Raw genomic sequence first — 13,345 nt, forward strand, 5'->3', positions numbered from 1 at the left:
TCTGTCTGCAACCCAGATTATGTCTGAATCTACAGTTATGTGGAGTTCCTCAGGGCTCTGTGCTGAGACCTACTCTGTTTTTAAAATACATTCTTCCTTTAGGCCAGATAATATCTGCTGATGCTGTCTACCTATCACCTTCCTTACCACTTGCGTTACACTTCCTCACAGGGACCAGCTCCCAGTTTGGATTCAGGAGACAGACACCCTCTGTACTTTTAAGTTTAGGCTTAAAACGTTCCTTTTTGGGAAACATATAGGTAGGACTGGATCAGATGACCCTCAGACCTCCCTTGGTCACATTGCAATAGGTCTGTTGATGGCTTCTCATGATGCATCCATGAACACATGAACACATGCGTGTTTAGTCTCTGGCTCTGTTCTACAGCATGCATTTGTCCTGTCTTCTTCCCTCACCCCCAAGGTGGCCGCCCCTCCCTGACCCTGGTTCTGCTGGATGTTTCTTCCTGTTTAAAGGGAGTTTTTCCTTCCCACTCTTTTCAAAGCACTTGCTCATATGGGGTCCAATAATTGGTCAGGTGTTTCCCTATAATTGTAGCATCTTTATGTTACAATATAAACAACTCTGAGATGAATGTTGTTGTGATTCAGCACTATATAAATGACTGAATTAAAAAAAAAATCAGTAGGTCAACAAGTACTGAGTGGTACATCGCTACTATTAAACTTGTTTTGTAAATAGTGTTTCCTAAATTTGTACAGTAAGTGTGTCGTGGAGAACCCTACAGTATACTGGGGAATATGGAAGAAACTGTTCCTTTTGTGAAGGTCTATGTACAGGCAGGAGTCGAATGCAGGACTTAGCAGTTAAAGAACAACACATTTATTCACAATTTCCAAAAGACCAAAAACTGGGCAGCACTGACTGTTAGCAGACAGCAGTCCAGCAAAGACTGAAGCCACTACTTGTGAAACGGCTCCAGCTAAGTCATCAACAGCAGGTCTGTGATCAGGCTGAACCAGTCACATCAGGCCATTTTATTGTACTTTTAAATTACACAGACAAGCAGGAGCAGGGGCAGGCAGGTCTTCTACACCCACATTTCCTACACTCTACCCGGTGATAGGTGACCTGTTGACTGCCTCCCTGGATCATTGCTGGCTCAGTGTGGTACTAGGCCTGAGTCTGGGGCTTGCTGGGCCTTGGTCCTTCTGGGAGATTGTTATTAAGGTTGGGGATTCCCCTTACTGCCGCTCCCCCCTTGTCGCTTCCTAGGTGTTGTGTATCATTTTGAGTATGCTTTGCTACAGATGCAGCGGTTGGAGACCCAGCCTGTGTGTTTGCTTTATCCTCAACATCTCCCCTCCCTCCCTCCCTCCCTCAGACCATTATTCTGCTTGCTACAACTTCTGAACAGGACTGGATCAGACAGATAAGCAGAGCCCGATAAGCTGCGTTTTACTTGGCACTGATTGTGAAAGTTTGCCAGAAAAAACAAAACAAAACGAGGATGATTACGACCCTGATCTTAATCATCTCCGTCTTTGGGCTGAGGCTTCAGATGCCTCTAACACCGCGTGTTCCTGTGTCGCGCATCTGACAATGAAAAGGTAAAAAGAAATACCTCCAAGTAAACAATTTGCCCACTCCAGCTCCCCTCCCACAGGGGATTTGTGGAAAAGGGGAGTGTATTTATTTTTCTTTAAACCCACTACAACTTCCAAGCTAGCAGTACTTGTCTGTTAATGCTAGCATTACCAGCTCCTACACACATACACAACACACACGTACCACATATTCATAGCAGCTAGTAGAGACAGGCCTAATGATTACAATAATAAACTGGATCACCAGAAATATCAGGATTGATAAAGATGTAAGTAGTGTTGGGGACAAAATGAGCCCACAGGGGAACTAAAGAGAGAATGGCCAAAGCAGTACCGCAAATTTATTGCAGTGCACCACAGAAGAATGTGCAGGAGCTCTAACTGATAATGAAGGCAACTACAGGCGTGGAGGTCCTAAGAAACGGTATATCAGCAACAGTTTGGGGGTTTGGAACAGATTGTGTAACTAAAACAATACGTAGAGATAGGTGACAAAGATAAGAAGCAACAGGTTCGGAGATCCCACAGAAACACCCTAAAAAGACTCTGAGAAGCGAACATCCTCAGGACCACTCAGTGCTAACAGCCATCGACGGGGGCAGAACCACAAAACCACCCCGAGGCTCCTTTGTTTGTTTGTTTTTTCCAAAAGCAGTCACTGAATAGATATATTTGGAACGTTTGTCACAAACTTATTCTGAGCAACATTAGTGCAATACAGTGAACAGCAGCTAAGAGTAATGTTGACTCAGTAACTCGTAGCTCCCGTGTTTTTTAATACGATAACCCTCACATTTAAAAGTGTTGGACACAACAGGGAATATACTAAAACTGGCTGTACTTGGGGTTTGTGTTTATATTTAATCTATAATTCAGTTATTTTTTAGATAATTAGGTAAATAAATAATATATGTGGTGTAATTGAATGTGTAAGAAGCCCTAAGGTGTGTATGAAACAGTAATTACTGTGGACTGTAAGAAAGTTCCTGTTGAGTGTGGATATTTGGGAGGAAGTGATAAGCAGGGTGGGGAAATGGTTTGTACAATGATGTGCAGATAAACAGGGATGCAACAGAAAAATGTTCTCACAGCGGCGGGTGCAAATCCTTCCTGTGCCTTAGACAAAACATGAAACAAATCCACACTTTCAACATCGTTAGCTAAATGTCAATAGAACAAAGCGTCATATTAACCACGTTTTAAAAATCAATCTAGCTTAAAATAGCGTTGTCAGTGAAGTAAAAGCAGTGACAGAATTTTAAATCTAATGCATAACTAAAGCTTTATTATTCAGTTTTAGTTCTGATTGTGTTTGTCATGACAAATCATTTACAATAACTTATCCAGTAAATAAGATCAAAGTAACGAATTTATATAGATTTGTTTAGACTTACTAAATGCCCACAAGAAATAAGGTAATACAAAAAAATTAAAGGTGTTACATGAAGAGGATGTGGGACCTATGGAATCTCTGATACCCAACATCTAGCATCTCAGTGTACAACACAAATACTACACAGTGAGGATGTCAGGGGGGAGCAATCACGATCTCCACCTGAGACTGGGCACCGAGCCCCACGTACAGCTGGTGCACTGAAGGTGTTTCAGTGTGAAAGCAGCTCATGGCTAAGCTGGGAACCTGGACCCTCCATGGCTGAAGTCCAGCCCCAGAGATTGTTGTAAAATTCCAATAGATCAGCAGATGCTGAAATATACAAATATTATCACAATAATAATATTTTGTAATGAGTTACAATATATTGCTAGTTCAAATCTTTTAACACAAAGCCAGTGTTACAAAACGGATTCCAAAGCAATACTCTGATGTGAAGAGTGCATGAAGTGCAACCTTCATATAAACACTCTTCAAAAAGTTACATTTGAACACACACTTAAGTGTTTGATAAAATATCAGTTTCAGACTGTGGTGCAGTGCAAGGGCGTCTATGGAAGCGAGATACACACACCCAACCAACATAACCGAGCTTTACGAGGAGGAGGAGGAATGTGTAAACTGGTAGTAACTTGTCCATCAGCTAATAGAGCCTGTAAGGTTGAAGCAGCAGTAGTCACACTCACGTGATTAGCTTCGTTAGGTTTACACTGTTGTTAAAATACTGTAAGTACAGGTTAAGCCACAGACAGGGTCAGAGAAAGTTACTTGTGAATGTTTGTTTTTTTTGAGTGTTCAAATCCAATCAGATATCTGCATCAAACACACTAACCTTGTTTACTGGTACTTAATGCAAGTCTCTCTGGCTGATTGCATTTTGACATTGCTGACCACCAATATCAGCTTCCACAGGAACGATGGGTTCAGTGTTCAGCGATAGCAGTAACCTTCCGGCCAGAGCCATGCAACCCAAGAAGAATAATTCCATCACATCCACTTACGATCTTTGCACTGAATAAAACCACTTTGCAAATTAGATTAAGAAAAAACAGACATCAGTTTCAATTCAGGACATGAAGCAGAACACAAGTGCACATTACAAACTAACAGTCAGAGGTATGAAAGAACCTTACAGTAATGGGTAAAAGCAACAATCACCCTTTTCAATATTCCACTCATTTGTTTTATTTCATTATTTGTTTGGCAACTGGCAGCTCGACACACCAGGACATAATCCAAATTCATCTCCGAGAGCGTCCTAGTCCAAATCTGTACAAGAAGAGCATTAAAATGTTTGTGTATCAGATCTCTTTGCACAGGTTGGGATATCTCTTCAGAAGCGCCGTGGCTTGCTTTGGTGGCAGACGTCCTCCCTGGATGTTGCTCTGTCCAGCTTTATTCTTCGCATCAGCCTACGAAGGAAGAAGAAGATTTATTACAGATGTGTTTATGAGAGTAATGTTTCTAAACTACAACAAGGACACTTCTGCCCACTTTCAGCCCAACATTTTGCAGGAGTTCAGAGTTTAGAAAGAATAATGAGGAAGAAGCACAGGTGTGTGCTTCTAGTCTCCCAGGGATGTTGCTGAGCTGGCCGGTTCACTGAAATGTAACTGTACCTTCTATAAAGTCTACCCAACTCTCAGCTCAATGTCAAAACGCAGAAAACTGATGTAAACCACCAGTCAAAGGTTGAATGTTTTTTCTTTATTTTCACAACTATTTACATTGTAGATTCTCACTGAAGGCATCAGAAGTATGAATGGACACATTTGGAATTATGTAGTAAACACAAAAATGTGAAATAATTCAACATTTTTTTATACTGTAGATTCTTCCAAATCCCCCCTTTGCTTCGATTAATGCTTTGCACACTCTTGGCGTTCTCTCCGTGGGTTTCACGAGGTCGTCACCTGGAATGGTTTTCCAAGTCTTGAAGGAGTTCCCAGAGATGCTGAGCACTTGTCGGCCTGTTTGCCTTCATCCCAAACCATCTCCACTGGGTTTAGGTCAGCTGACTGTGGAGGCCACGGCACCTGGTGCAGCACTCCATCACTCTCCTTCTTGGACCAATAGCCCTCACACAGCCTGGAGGTGTGTTTGGGGTCATTGTGCTGTTGAAAAATAAATGATGGTCCAACTAAATGCAAACTGGATGGGATGTCTCTGCAGGATGCTGTGAGCCATGCTGGTTCAGAATTCTGAATAAATCCCCAACAGTGTCACCAGCAAAGTACCCCCACACCATCACACCTCCTCCTCCATGGTCACGGTGGGAACCATGCATGCAGACCGCAGTGGACCATCAGACCAAAGCACAGATGTCCACTGGTCTAATGTCCGTTGCTTGTGTTTCTTGGCCCAAACAAATCTCTTCTGCTTGTTGCTTTTCCTTAGTCGTGGTTTCTCTGCAGCTATTTGACCATAAAGGCCTGATTCACACAGTCTCTGAACAGTTGATGGTGAGATGTGTCTGCTACTGGAGCTCTGTGTGGCATCTATCTGGGCTCTAACCTGAGGAGCTGTTAACTTGTGATTTCTGAGGCTGGTGACTCGGATGAATGTATCCTCAGCAGCAGAGGGGACTCTGGGTCTTCCTTTCCTGGGACGGTCCTCATGTGAGCCTGTTTTGTTGTAGTGTTTGATGGTATTGTGACTGCACTGCACACAGTCAGAGTTTTAGCCATTTTTAGGACTGACTGACCTTCAGTTCTTAAAGTCATGATGGGCTGTTGTTTCTCTTTATTAGCTGATTGGATCTGTCAAATAGGGCTGTCAACTATTTACCAACCTGCCCTGCACAACACAACTGATGGTCCCAACTCCATTAAGAAGGCAAGAAACTCCACAAATGAACGCTGACAGGCACACCTGTGAGGTGACGACATCATGAAGCTCACTGAGAGAAGGCCGAGGGTTTGCAGCCCTGTCAACAAAGCAAAGTGTGGCTGCTTTGAGGAATCTAAAATATGAAACATTTCTATCCATTTATTTATTTATCTTTTTTTTCTTTGCTACATAATCCTGTGTATCTTGCTTCATATATTTGATGCCTTCAGTTTGTATCTACAATGTAGAAATTAGGAAAAATAAAGAAAAATCATTACATGAGAAGGTGGTTCCAAACGTTTGACTGGTAGTGTATATCTGTTAGGAATGGTTGTTTTCTGCCACTTGGTTAAAGTAAGTTGTACATCAAGATCACACGAGGATACATAATTTGCATATGATGCATAATTTATTTTCCATTTGTGTTACTCTAAAATAACAGTAACACTCTTCTCCATCCCCATTCTTAGTTTTTCTGTACTGCTAGAGTCACAGTTAATGCATGGGCATGTTTCACTGAATTCTGCAGAGCATGGACATACCTGAGCCTTTTCCACACACATATAAAAGCTGTTAATCTCATTAGAGCACAGAGTGTCCACAAAGTTGTTCTGCTTCCAACAGGCCATCAGGACTGACATTTCAGTGATACAAGAGGCCTCTGTGGAGAAAGACACATTAATCCAACTTGAGTTATTCATAATAAATCAGTTAACTGGACTTCTACAGGCAACTACAAGCGTAAAGTAAATCCAGATACTTGTGTATAAACACAGAAACGAAACTGTTGTAGTTCTTTGAGAAAAACGTTTAATAAATGAATAAAAATGTCTATTTGTGATTGATCTGAAACATCCTGCAGATCAAACATCAAACTGACGTTTTAAATCATCTAAAGGCGGAGACATCTGTCAATTAATATTGCTCTTCTATTCTTCTAAGACATCACTATCCGGTCACTTTTGCAGCATTTAGTTCAATTTGAGTGGAGCACAGCCCCAAGCTCCACCCTGCTGCTACCATCAGCACTGAACTACGCTGCATGTAGTCAGTCTGTGGTGGGGCTTCTGCAGTCAGCCCTCTCGGTCCGTTTCTCCTGCCGCGCTGATGTATTCATGTCTTTATGTTCTTACCCCCTTTCTTGGGTTTTCGGTTCGCTACAGCGTCTTTCAGAACCAGAGCCCTGTTGGGTTTGAGCACTGGTTTTCCGTTCTGTCCGCGGAGCAGTCTGCTGACCTTCTCCTGGAACACGATGCCTCCCTGCGTGGCCATCGTAGTGTGAAAGTCCTCCCCTCACTGTGCCTTAGCTCCACGGGGAGCTGCTGCCTCGCCGAGGAAATATTTTGAAACTTTGAGAATGAAAAAGCAGAAGAAAAGCTCTCAGTGTTTGTCTCGGTGCTTCATTACCTCACCAAGCTTAGCTGCGCGGCGCCATGTTTTGCCGTAGAAAGAAATTAATTGTCGTAAAGGTCTTCTTCTTCTTTATATTATTATTGGCATATATTAGCATTGCAGCAAAACGCTGCATTACCGCCACCAACTGGCGTGGAGTGTGGACCGAAATGTCAAAAAATAAAGATAAAAAATCAAATCCTCCCAAACAAACGAGTCTGCCTTAAAAACAAACTATGGCCTGATAACTCTCACTTCTCGAGTTCTTACGAAATAAATCAACCAAGTCCAGCTTCACGTTCACATCACCAAGCTTTTGGATCATTGTCTTTTTTACAGCATCATATTTCTGACGATGCACTAAAACATGTTCTGTTGTTTCTTCTTCTCTATTGCAGAGTCGGTGTCGTAATGTGTACGTGTGGCGTAACATCATTTGCAAACGTTTTTTTAAATAATTGAAGGAAAACAAGTTACAAGAACACAAAAACGTTTAAAAGACAAGCCAGGGACTCACAGCAATAGCATTAACAGTCAGAGAATATAATGAAATAAGACAGTAATAATGTTTTCATAAATAAGTAAATACACGGCAGGAGATTTTAAATAAAAACTGCAGTTTCTTACACAATTCAAGTTGTTTTCACAGCTTTCTGGTTGATGCAGCCAGCAATAGAGCTTCATTAATGTAAAAAATAGGACAGGGTTCTTGTTGCTAAATTTACAGTTATGAATGAACAGATTGATGGCATTATAATGGCATGGTCCAAAGCCAACAATAAAAGGATACTCAGTGGTAGCATCGGCTTGATACAAATCTTTATAAAAATCAAAAAATAACACAAATATTACTTTCAATGAGATGAGAATAATTATACTCGATAATAATCAATAATATAAAATATACAAATTTTCTATTACTGGAGATATGTTGAGTCAGTTTTCCAGAAAATAGCTTCACCATTCCAGGAAGATACATCAGGGTCTAACTCCTCTAATACTGAAACCAATGAAGAAGTGAAATGATAAAATTCTAGCATCAAGCAAAAATGTAATTATCTGCAACATTCTCTGACTGGAAGAAATTTGTTTAACATTTAAACCTATTTTCTGCACATTCCAGCACATAAAATAAAATATTTTTTTTTGTGTGTTTACACTCAGTCTTTCAAATAGATGCAAGTAAAACACAGCAGAAAATAAATAAAGTCACAGACTCAGCGGTCCTGTTGCTCTACTTTCACCTGTAAAGCAGGAGTGGGGTAGGCGGAGGTTTACCCTGGTGCAGGTGTGCCGCGGTCAGTGGAAGAATCCGCGAGTTTCTCTGAGTTTCCCATTACGTCGTAGCTACTCGGTGCTTGCTTGGAAGTTTAGGGTTTTTTTCGCTGTAAAAAGAAGTTTTCTTCCCACGCACAGCGGACACTAATGTTTTTGTCACTTTTTATGGAATCAAACTCAAAGTAAGGTCAGTACTTCCACGCTTTAAACGCTGCACGCTCATGCTCTCTCCCACAATCGATATATGATCCATTGTTGATCTGCACACAGCTGTTGTCACTAACGGCGCACTCGCTTACGTCACTGTCATGAGACATTCTCGCAAAATAAATCAAGTTTTTAGTAACACAGTAACGCAGCGTTCCTACAGGAAAGTAACGGTAATCTAATCACCATTTTTGCAGTAATCCCTTACTTTACTCGTTACTTGAAAAAAGTAATCGGATTACAGTAACGCCATTCTCGTCCTTTTAGATCTGAGCTCAGCCTTCGACACCATCTCTCACTCTGTCCTTCTAAGCAGACTTTCCTCTCTCGGCATCTCTGACACACCCCTCGCCTGGTTTCAATCATATCTCCTCGACCGCTCCCAGTTTATTCAACTAAGATCATTCCGCTCTCGTCTATTCCCCGTCACCTCTGGTGTACCCCAAGGCTCAGTTTTAGGCCCTCTTCTCTTTATAATATACATCCTCCCTCTAGGTACCATCTTCCGCAAATTTGATCTTCAGTTTCACTGTTTTGCTGATGACACCCAGTTATATCTCTCTTGCAAACCTGATTCCTCCCTCCCACCTTCCTCCCTTACAGAATGTCTATCCGAGTTAAAATCCTGGTTTAGCTCTAATTTTCTAAAGCTCAATGAGGATAAAACTGAGATCCTCCTTATTGGCACCAAATCCAACCTTTTGAAGGCAAACCATTTCTCACTCACCATCGATAACTCCACAGTTCTCCCTTCTCCTCAGGTTAAGAGCCTTGGTGTCATCCTAGACAGTTCACTTTCCTATAAATCTCACATCAATAATCTCACCTGTTCTGCCTACTTCCATCTACGTAACATTAACAGATTGCTTCCTTCTCTTTCCACCCAGTCTACGTCCATTCTTGTCCACAGTCTTGTCACCTCCCGTATTGACTACTGCAATTCTCTTTTGCATGGTTTCCCCCAAAAATCCCTCCATAAGCATCAACTGGTTCAGAACTCTGCTGCTCGCATTATCACCAGAACCCCCTCCTACCAGCACATCACCTGTTCTTCAGGAACTTCACTGGCTCCCTGTGAAATTCCGGATAATTTTCAGACTTCTTCTGCTCACCTTCAAGGCCCTTCATAACCTCGCTCCTCCTTACCTTTCTGACCTGTTAACCACCACCTGTTCTGCCCGTTCACTTCGTTCTTCTTCTCCTATCCAGCTTGCTGTACCTTCCTTCCGCCTCACCACCATGGGAAGCAGAGCTTTCAGCTGCTCTGCTCCCAGGCTGTGGAGCTCTCTGCCCCCAGAAATAAGAAATATTGGTTCTCTCCCACAGTTTAAATCCCAACTCAAAACCCATCTGTTCAAATCTGCATATTCACTGTGAATCCACTGTTGTTCATTTTATCTTGTGCTTTTGTTTTATTGTTCTTATTCTGCCATTGTTTTACTAAGTGTTTTATCCTATTGTAAAGTGTCCTTGGGTGACTTGAAAGGCGCTCATAAATAAAATTTATTATTATTATCATTATTATTATTACTGCCCATCTCTGAACCCAAGTAAATACAAAATGCAGACTCTTGTTGATGATGGTTTCATTTATTGAAGGAAAAACGCTATCCATCTACCCGCCCATGTGACAAAGTGCCTAACCTTGTTAAATTCTGAATTTCTTTAAATAACAATATATTTTGGAAAGCTCAGATCAGTTTCAGGTGTGAGTACTGCCACACCTGCTGAATCAAGAAATCCCTTAAGCAGAACCTGTCTGACAAACTGAAGCAGGCTAAAAGATTTAATTTTGTTTGATTGTCAGTTGTTGGGATAGAATATCTTTCTAAGCCATGCTATAGCTATTAGGAATGGTTCATGGTCAAAGTAGGCATTCATTTTACCCGAATCTTTCCACTCATAATTGTTTCCCTCCATTTATTTTTCACAACATTAATTTCACCTTCCTCTGTATCCTCCTCACACTTTTGTTGGGACCATGGGCGCTTCTGCACAGCTGGTGCTAGTAACAGCAGCCTCCTGTGAGCCTTGTTGTTGCTGCTACAGTTGATGGTGCAGCTGCTGCTGCAGCCCTGACTTCTAACACGTCGGTTCATCTGACACACTTTGCTGCATTTATTCTCAATTTTACAGCTCCACCATTTCCCCATTTCTTCCACACTATACTCTGTTGGAGCGCGAGCTCACTGCAAAGGCCAGTAATGAGTCAGCTGCGTTAAGAGATTTAACTGGGTAATCTAATGAAAATCAAGGAATGGTCAGCGGTCAGTGTTTTTAAGGCCAACCAAGCAATTTGCAATCATGTTTACCTTCTGGTGCTTTCAATAGTGAGACATACCCTTCCCCCCAAAGTCCTTAGAGAAGAAGTATAAATACAAATATGTGGTGCTAATTATGAGATATTAGCCTTAAAGATAAAAATTATTCCCAACAGTTACTCAGTCCAGCTCTGTCCACAAATGGAGAAAACCTGGAACAGAAGAGAACCTTCCCAAACCAAATTACTCCGAGATTGCACTGATGATTCATCCAGGAGGTCACAAAACCCAGACGTCCATGGGAGCGTTCCAAGGAGAAAACTCACATTTAGTCATATTACTACCACACACCTGTATTTGTTTAGGATATCATGATAAACCAACACAAAGTACTGTGGAATTGTGAAGTGGAAGGAAAATACTACAGGGAGTTTAAAATGTTTTACAAATAAAAGTTTGACAAATGTGATGTGATTATTTATTAAGCTTCCTTTGATACCCAGTATGAATCCAGCTGATCTGTGAAGGCCTCAGATGTTTGTGAGAGAACATTAGTAAACAAACAGCACCACCACCAAGACTGAGGAACACATCTAAGGGGGTCAGGGATGAAAGTGTGGAGAAGTTATAAAAACAAAAACAAACCCCAAGTTTTAAACATCTCAAAGAGCACTGTTCAATCTATCATCCAAAAAAAGAGTAAAGTGGACCTAGTTTGGAAAGAAGAATGGGTGAAAATTACAATCTGTGGATGTGCAAAGCTGGTAGAGACTTGCAGCTTAATTTCAGTTAAAACTGTTCAACAAAGTTCAAAGAAAGTTTGATAAGACTGTTTTATTCCTTTGCCCTATGAGTCACTAATTTTCTCTGCCAGTTTGACACCTGTGAAGATAAGAAAAATAAGGATTTTAGCCATACTTTATTCGACTTCAGCACTCTGGAGGACTGCAAACAAGACCTGGACAGTCTACGGTATTTTATTGATGACGCTCTGTAAGTCTGTGGAGTTCAGCCCAGAACATCACGCCACTCAATCAGGTGATCTGCATCCACACTAGAGGCTTTCTGTGCTTTTCTATTTTCTTGTCTACACAGAACAATTAATGCAGGTTTAATCAGCATATCACTTTCCTGTTTTTCTTGTTATTATTATTGTTGGTTTTGGGTCAATCAGACTAAATCTTGGGTGGTTGTACGGCCTTATTCCACTTGCCCTGAAATTGAATTAAATATTTGTGTTGTAAGTGAAAATGTTCTGATGTCAAATCTTAATGTTCAACCGATATGCGTTGCTGAAATTAACATACTGTCATCTACTTGCCCTTTACAGAATAGAAACACAGATTTTGCCTAATGGAGTACTCAAGACCCCTCGCGTTGAAAAAAAACTAAAGGGATGTCAGATTATAAGTGGAGTGCACATCACTAAGATACATTAATTTAATCTGAAGAACATTTTTAAGGTGGCGAAGTAGATGTCCATGAGGTTCTTGCAGTCACTACAGTCATTTGGTCTCATTCTGCCTCGCCTTCCTCGATCCTCAGTATGTGCTCGGCTTCTCTTCTACTTGGTCTATGTCTACATGGTGCTCAGAGAGAATGCAGGACAAGTCTTAACATCTGCTGTTGTCTGAGGGAGGCGGCATCAGCACAAATAACAGCTGGTACGGTGCGTGGTATCATGTGCCAGCTTTGTAACAACAGCCTTCAGAGTAAATAACACACCCATACAGTCATACTGTAAAAATATATGAGGAAATCATGAGACATAATCTCAAATGTCACCTTAGCTGCAGGACTGGCTGTACTCAGACTCCACTCGTCAGCCTTTTGAAGCTCTCTGTCTGAAAATAGCTGCGAGCGGAACGTGTGAACGAGAGGGCAGGAGGAATATCTCAGAACAACAAAGAGACAGCTAAATAATTCTTTGTTCATCACTATCAGAGATGAACCCTGACTCGTTAAAGGAAAGTGTGCGTTCAAACTGCTTTCTGTATTTTAGATAATCTTTTAAAACTTTCACAAAAACTACAATTTCATTTTGAAAACACACACACTTTACTCATTAGTTAAAAAAAACTGGTAAATCCACTCTTTAAACCCCTGGTGAAACTCTTTCCTGTTAACTCCCCGTCGGCTCACACACTTCAGAACATGTTTCAACACATTCTGTCAGTGTAATTCCCCCCAAAGGGCTGGAGCATGTATTCACTTCAGTTTGGTTGTCTGTCTGTCTGTTAGCAGACCACATTTTTTTTTCAAAATACCAATACCAGCTGGAGCTGATTTAACTTTGGTGAAAATCGGGTCAAGATCACACCATAATGTGACAATTATTCAAACTTTATATTGTTCAAATTTTTCCTGGATCATTTTCCAACTTCACAACAATATACTAAACCTTGGGAGTACCTAG

The 13,345-nt window shown here is 41.2% G+C and overlaps 1 protein-coding gene across 1 annotated transcript; it reads right to left on the reverse strand.

The window, feature by feature from the left end:
• Positions 1-3,753: 3,753 nt before the first annotated feature.
• On the reverse strand, positions 3,754-7,242 carry chchd1 (coiled-coil-helix-coiled-coil-helix domain containing 1). The gene is made up of 3 exons (XM_040035478.1): positions 6,925-7,242; positions 6,334-6,452; positions 3,754-4,374 (listed from the first exon to the last, which is right to left on the reverse strand). Exons 1-3 carry the CDS (start codon positions 7,061-7,063, stop codon positions 4,264-4,266), a joined length of 369 nt encoding a protein of 122 aa, XP_039891412.1. The 5' UTR covers positions 7,064-7,242; the 3' UTR covers positions 3,754-4,263.
• Between the last annotated feature and the right edge of the window lie 6,103 nt (positions 7,243-13,345).

Source organism: Simochromis diagramma, unplaced genomic scaffold (assembly GCF_900408965.1).
Source record: "Simochromis diagramma unplaced genomic scaffold, fSimDia1.1 OVJJ01000816.1, whole genome shotgun sequence".
Lineage (NCBI taxonomy): Eukaryota > Metazoa > Chordata > Actinopteri > Cichliformes > Cichlidae > Simochromis > Simochromis diagramma.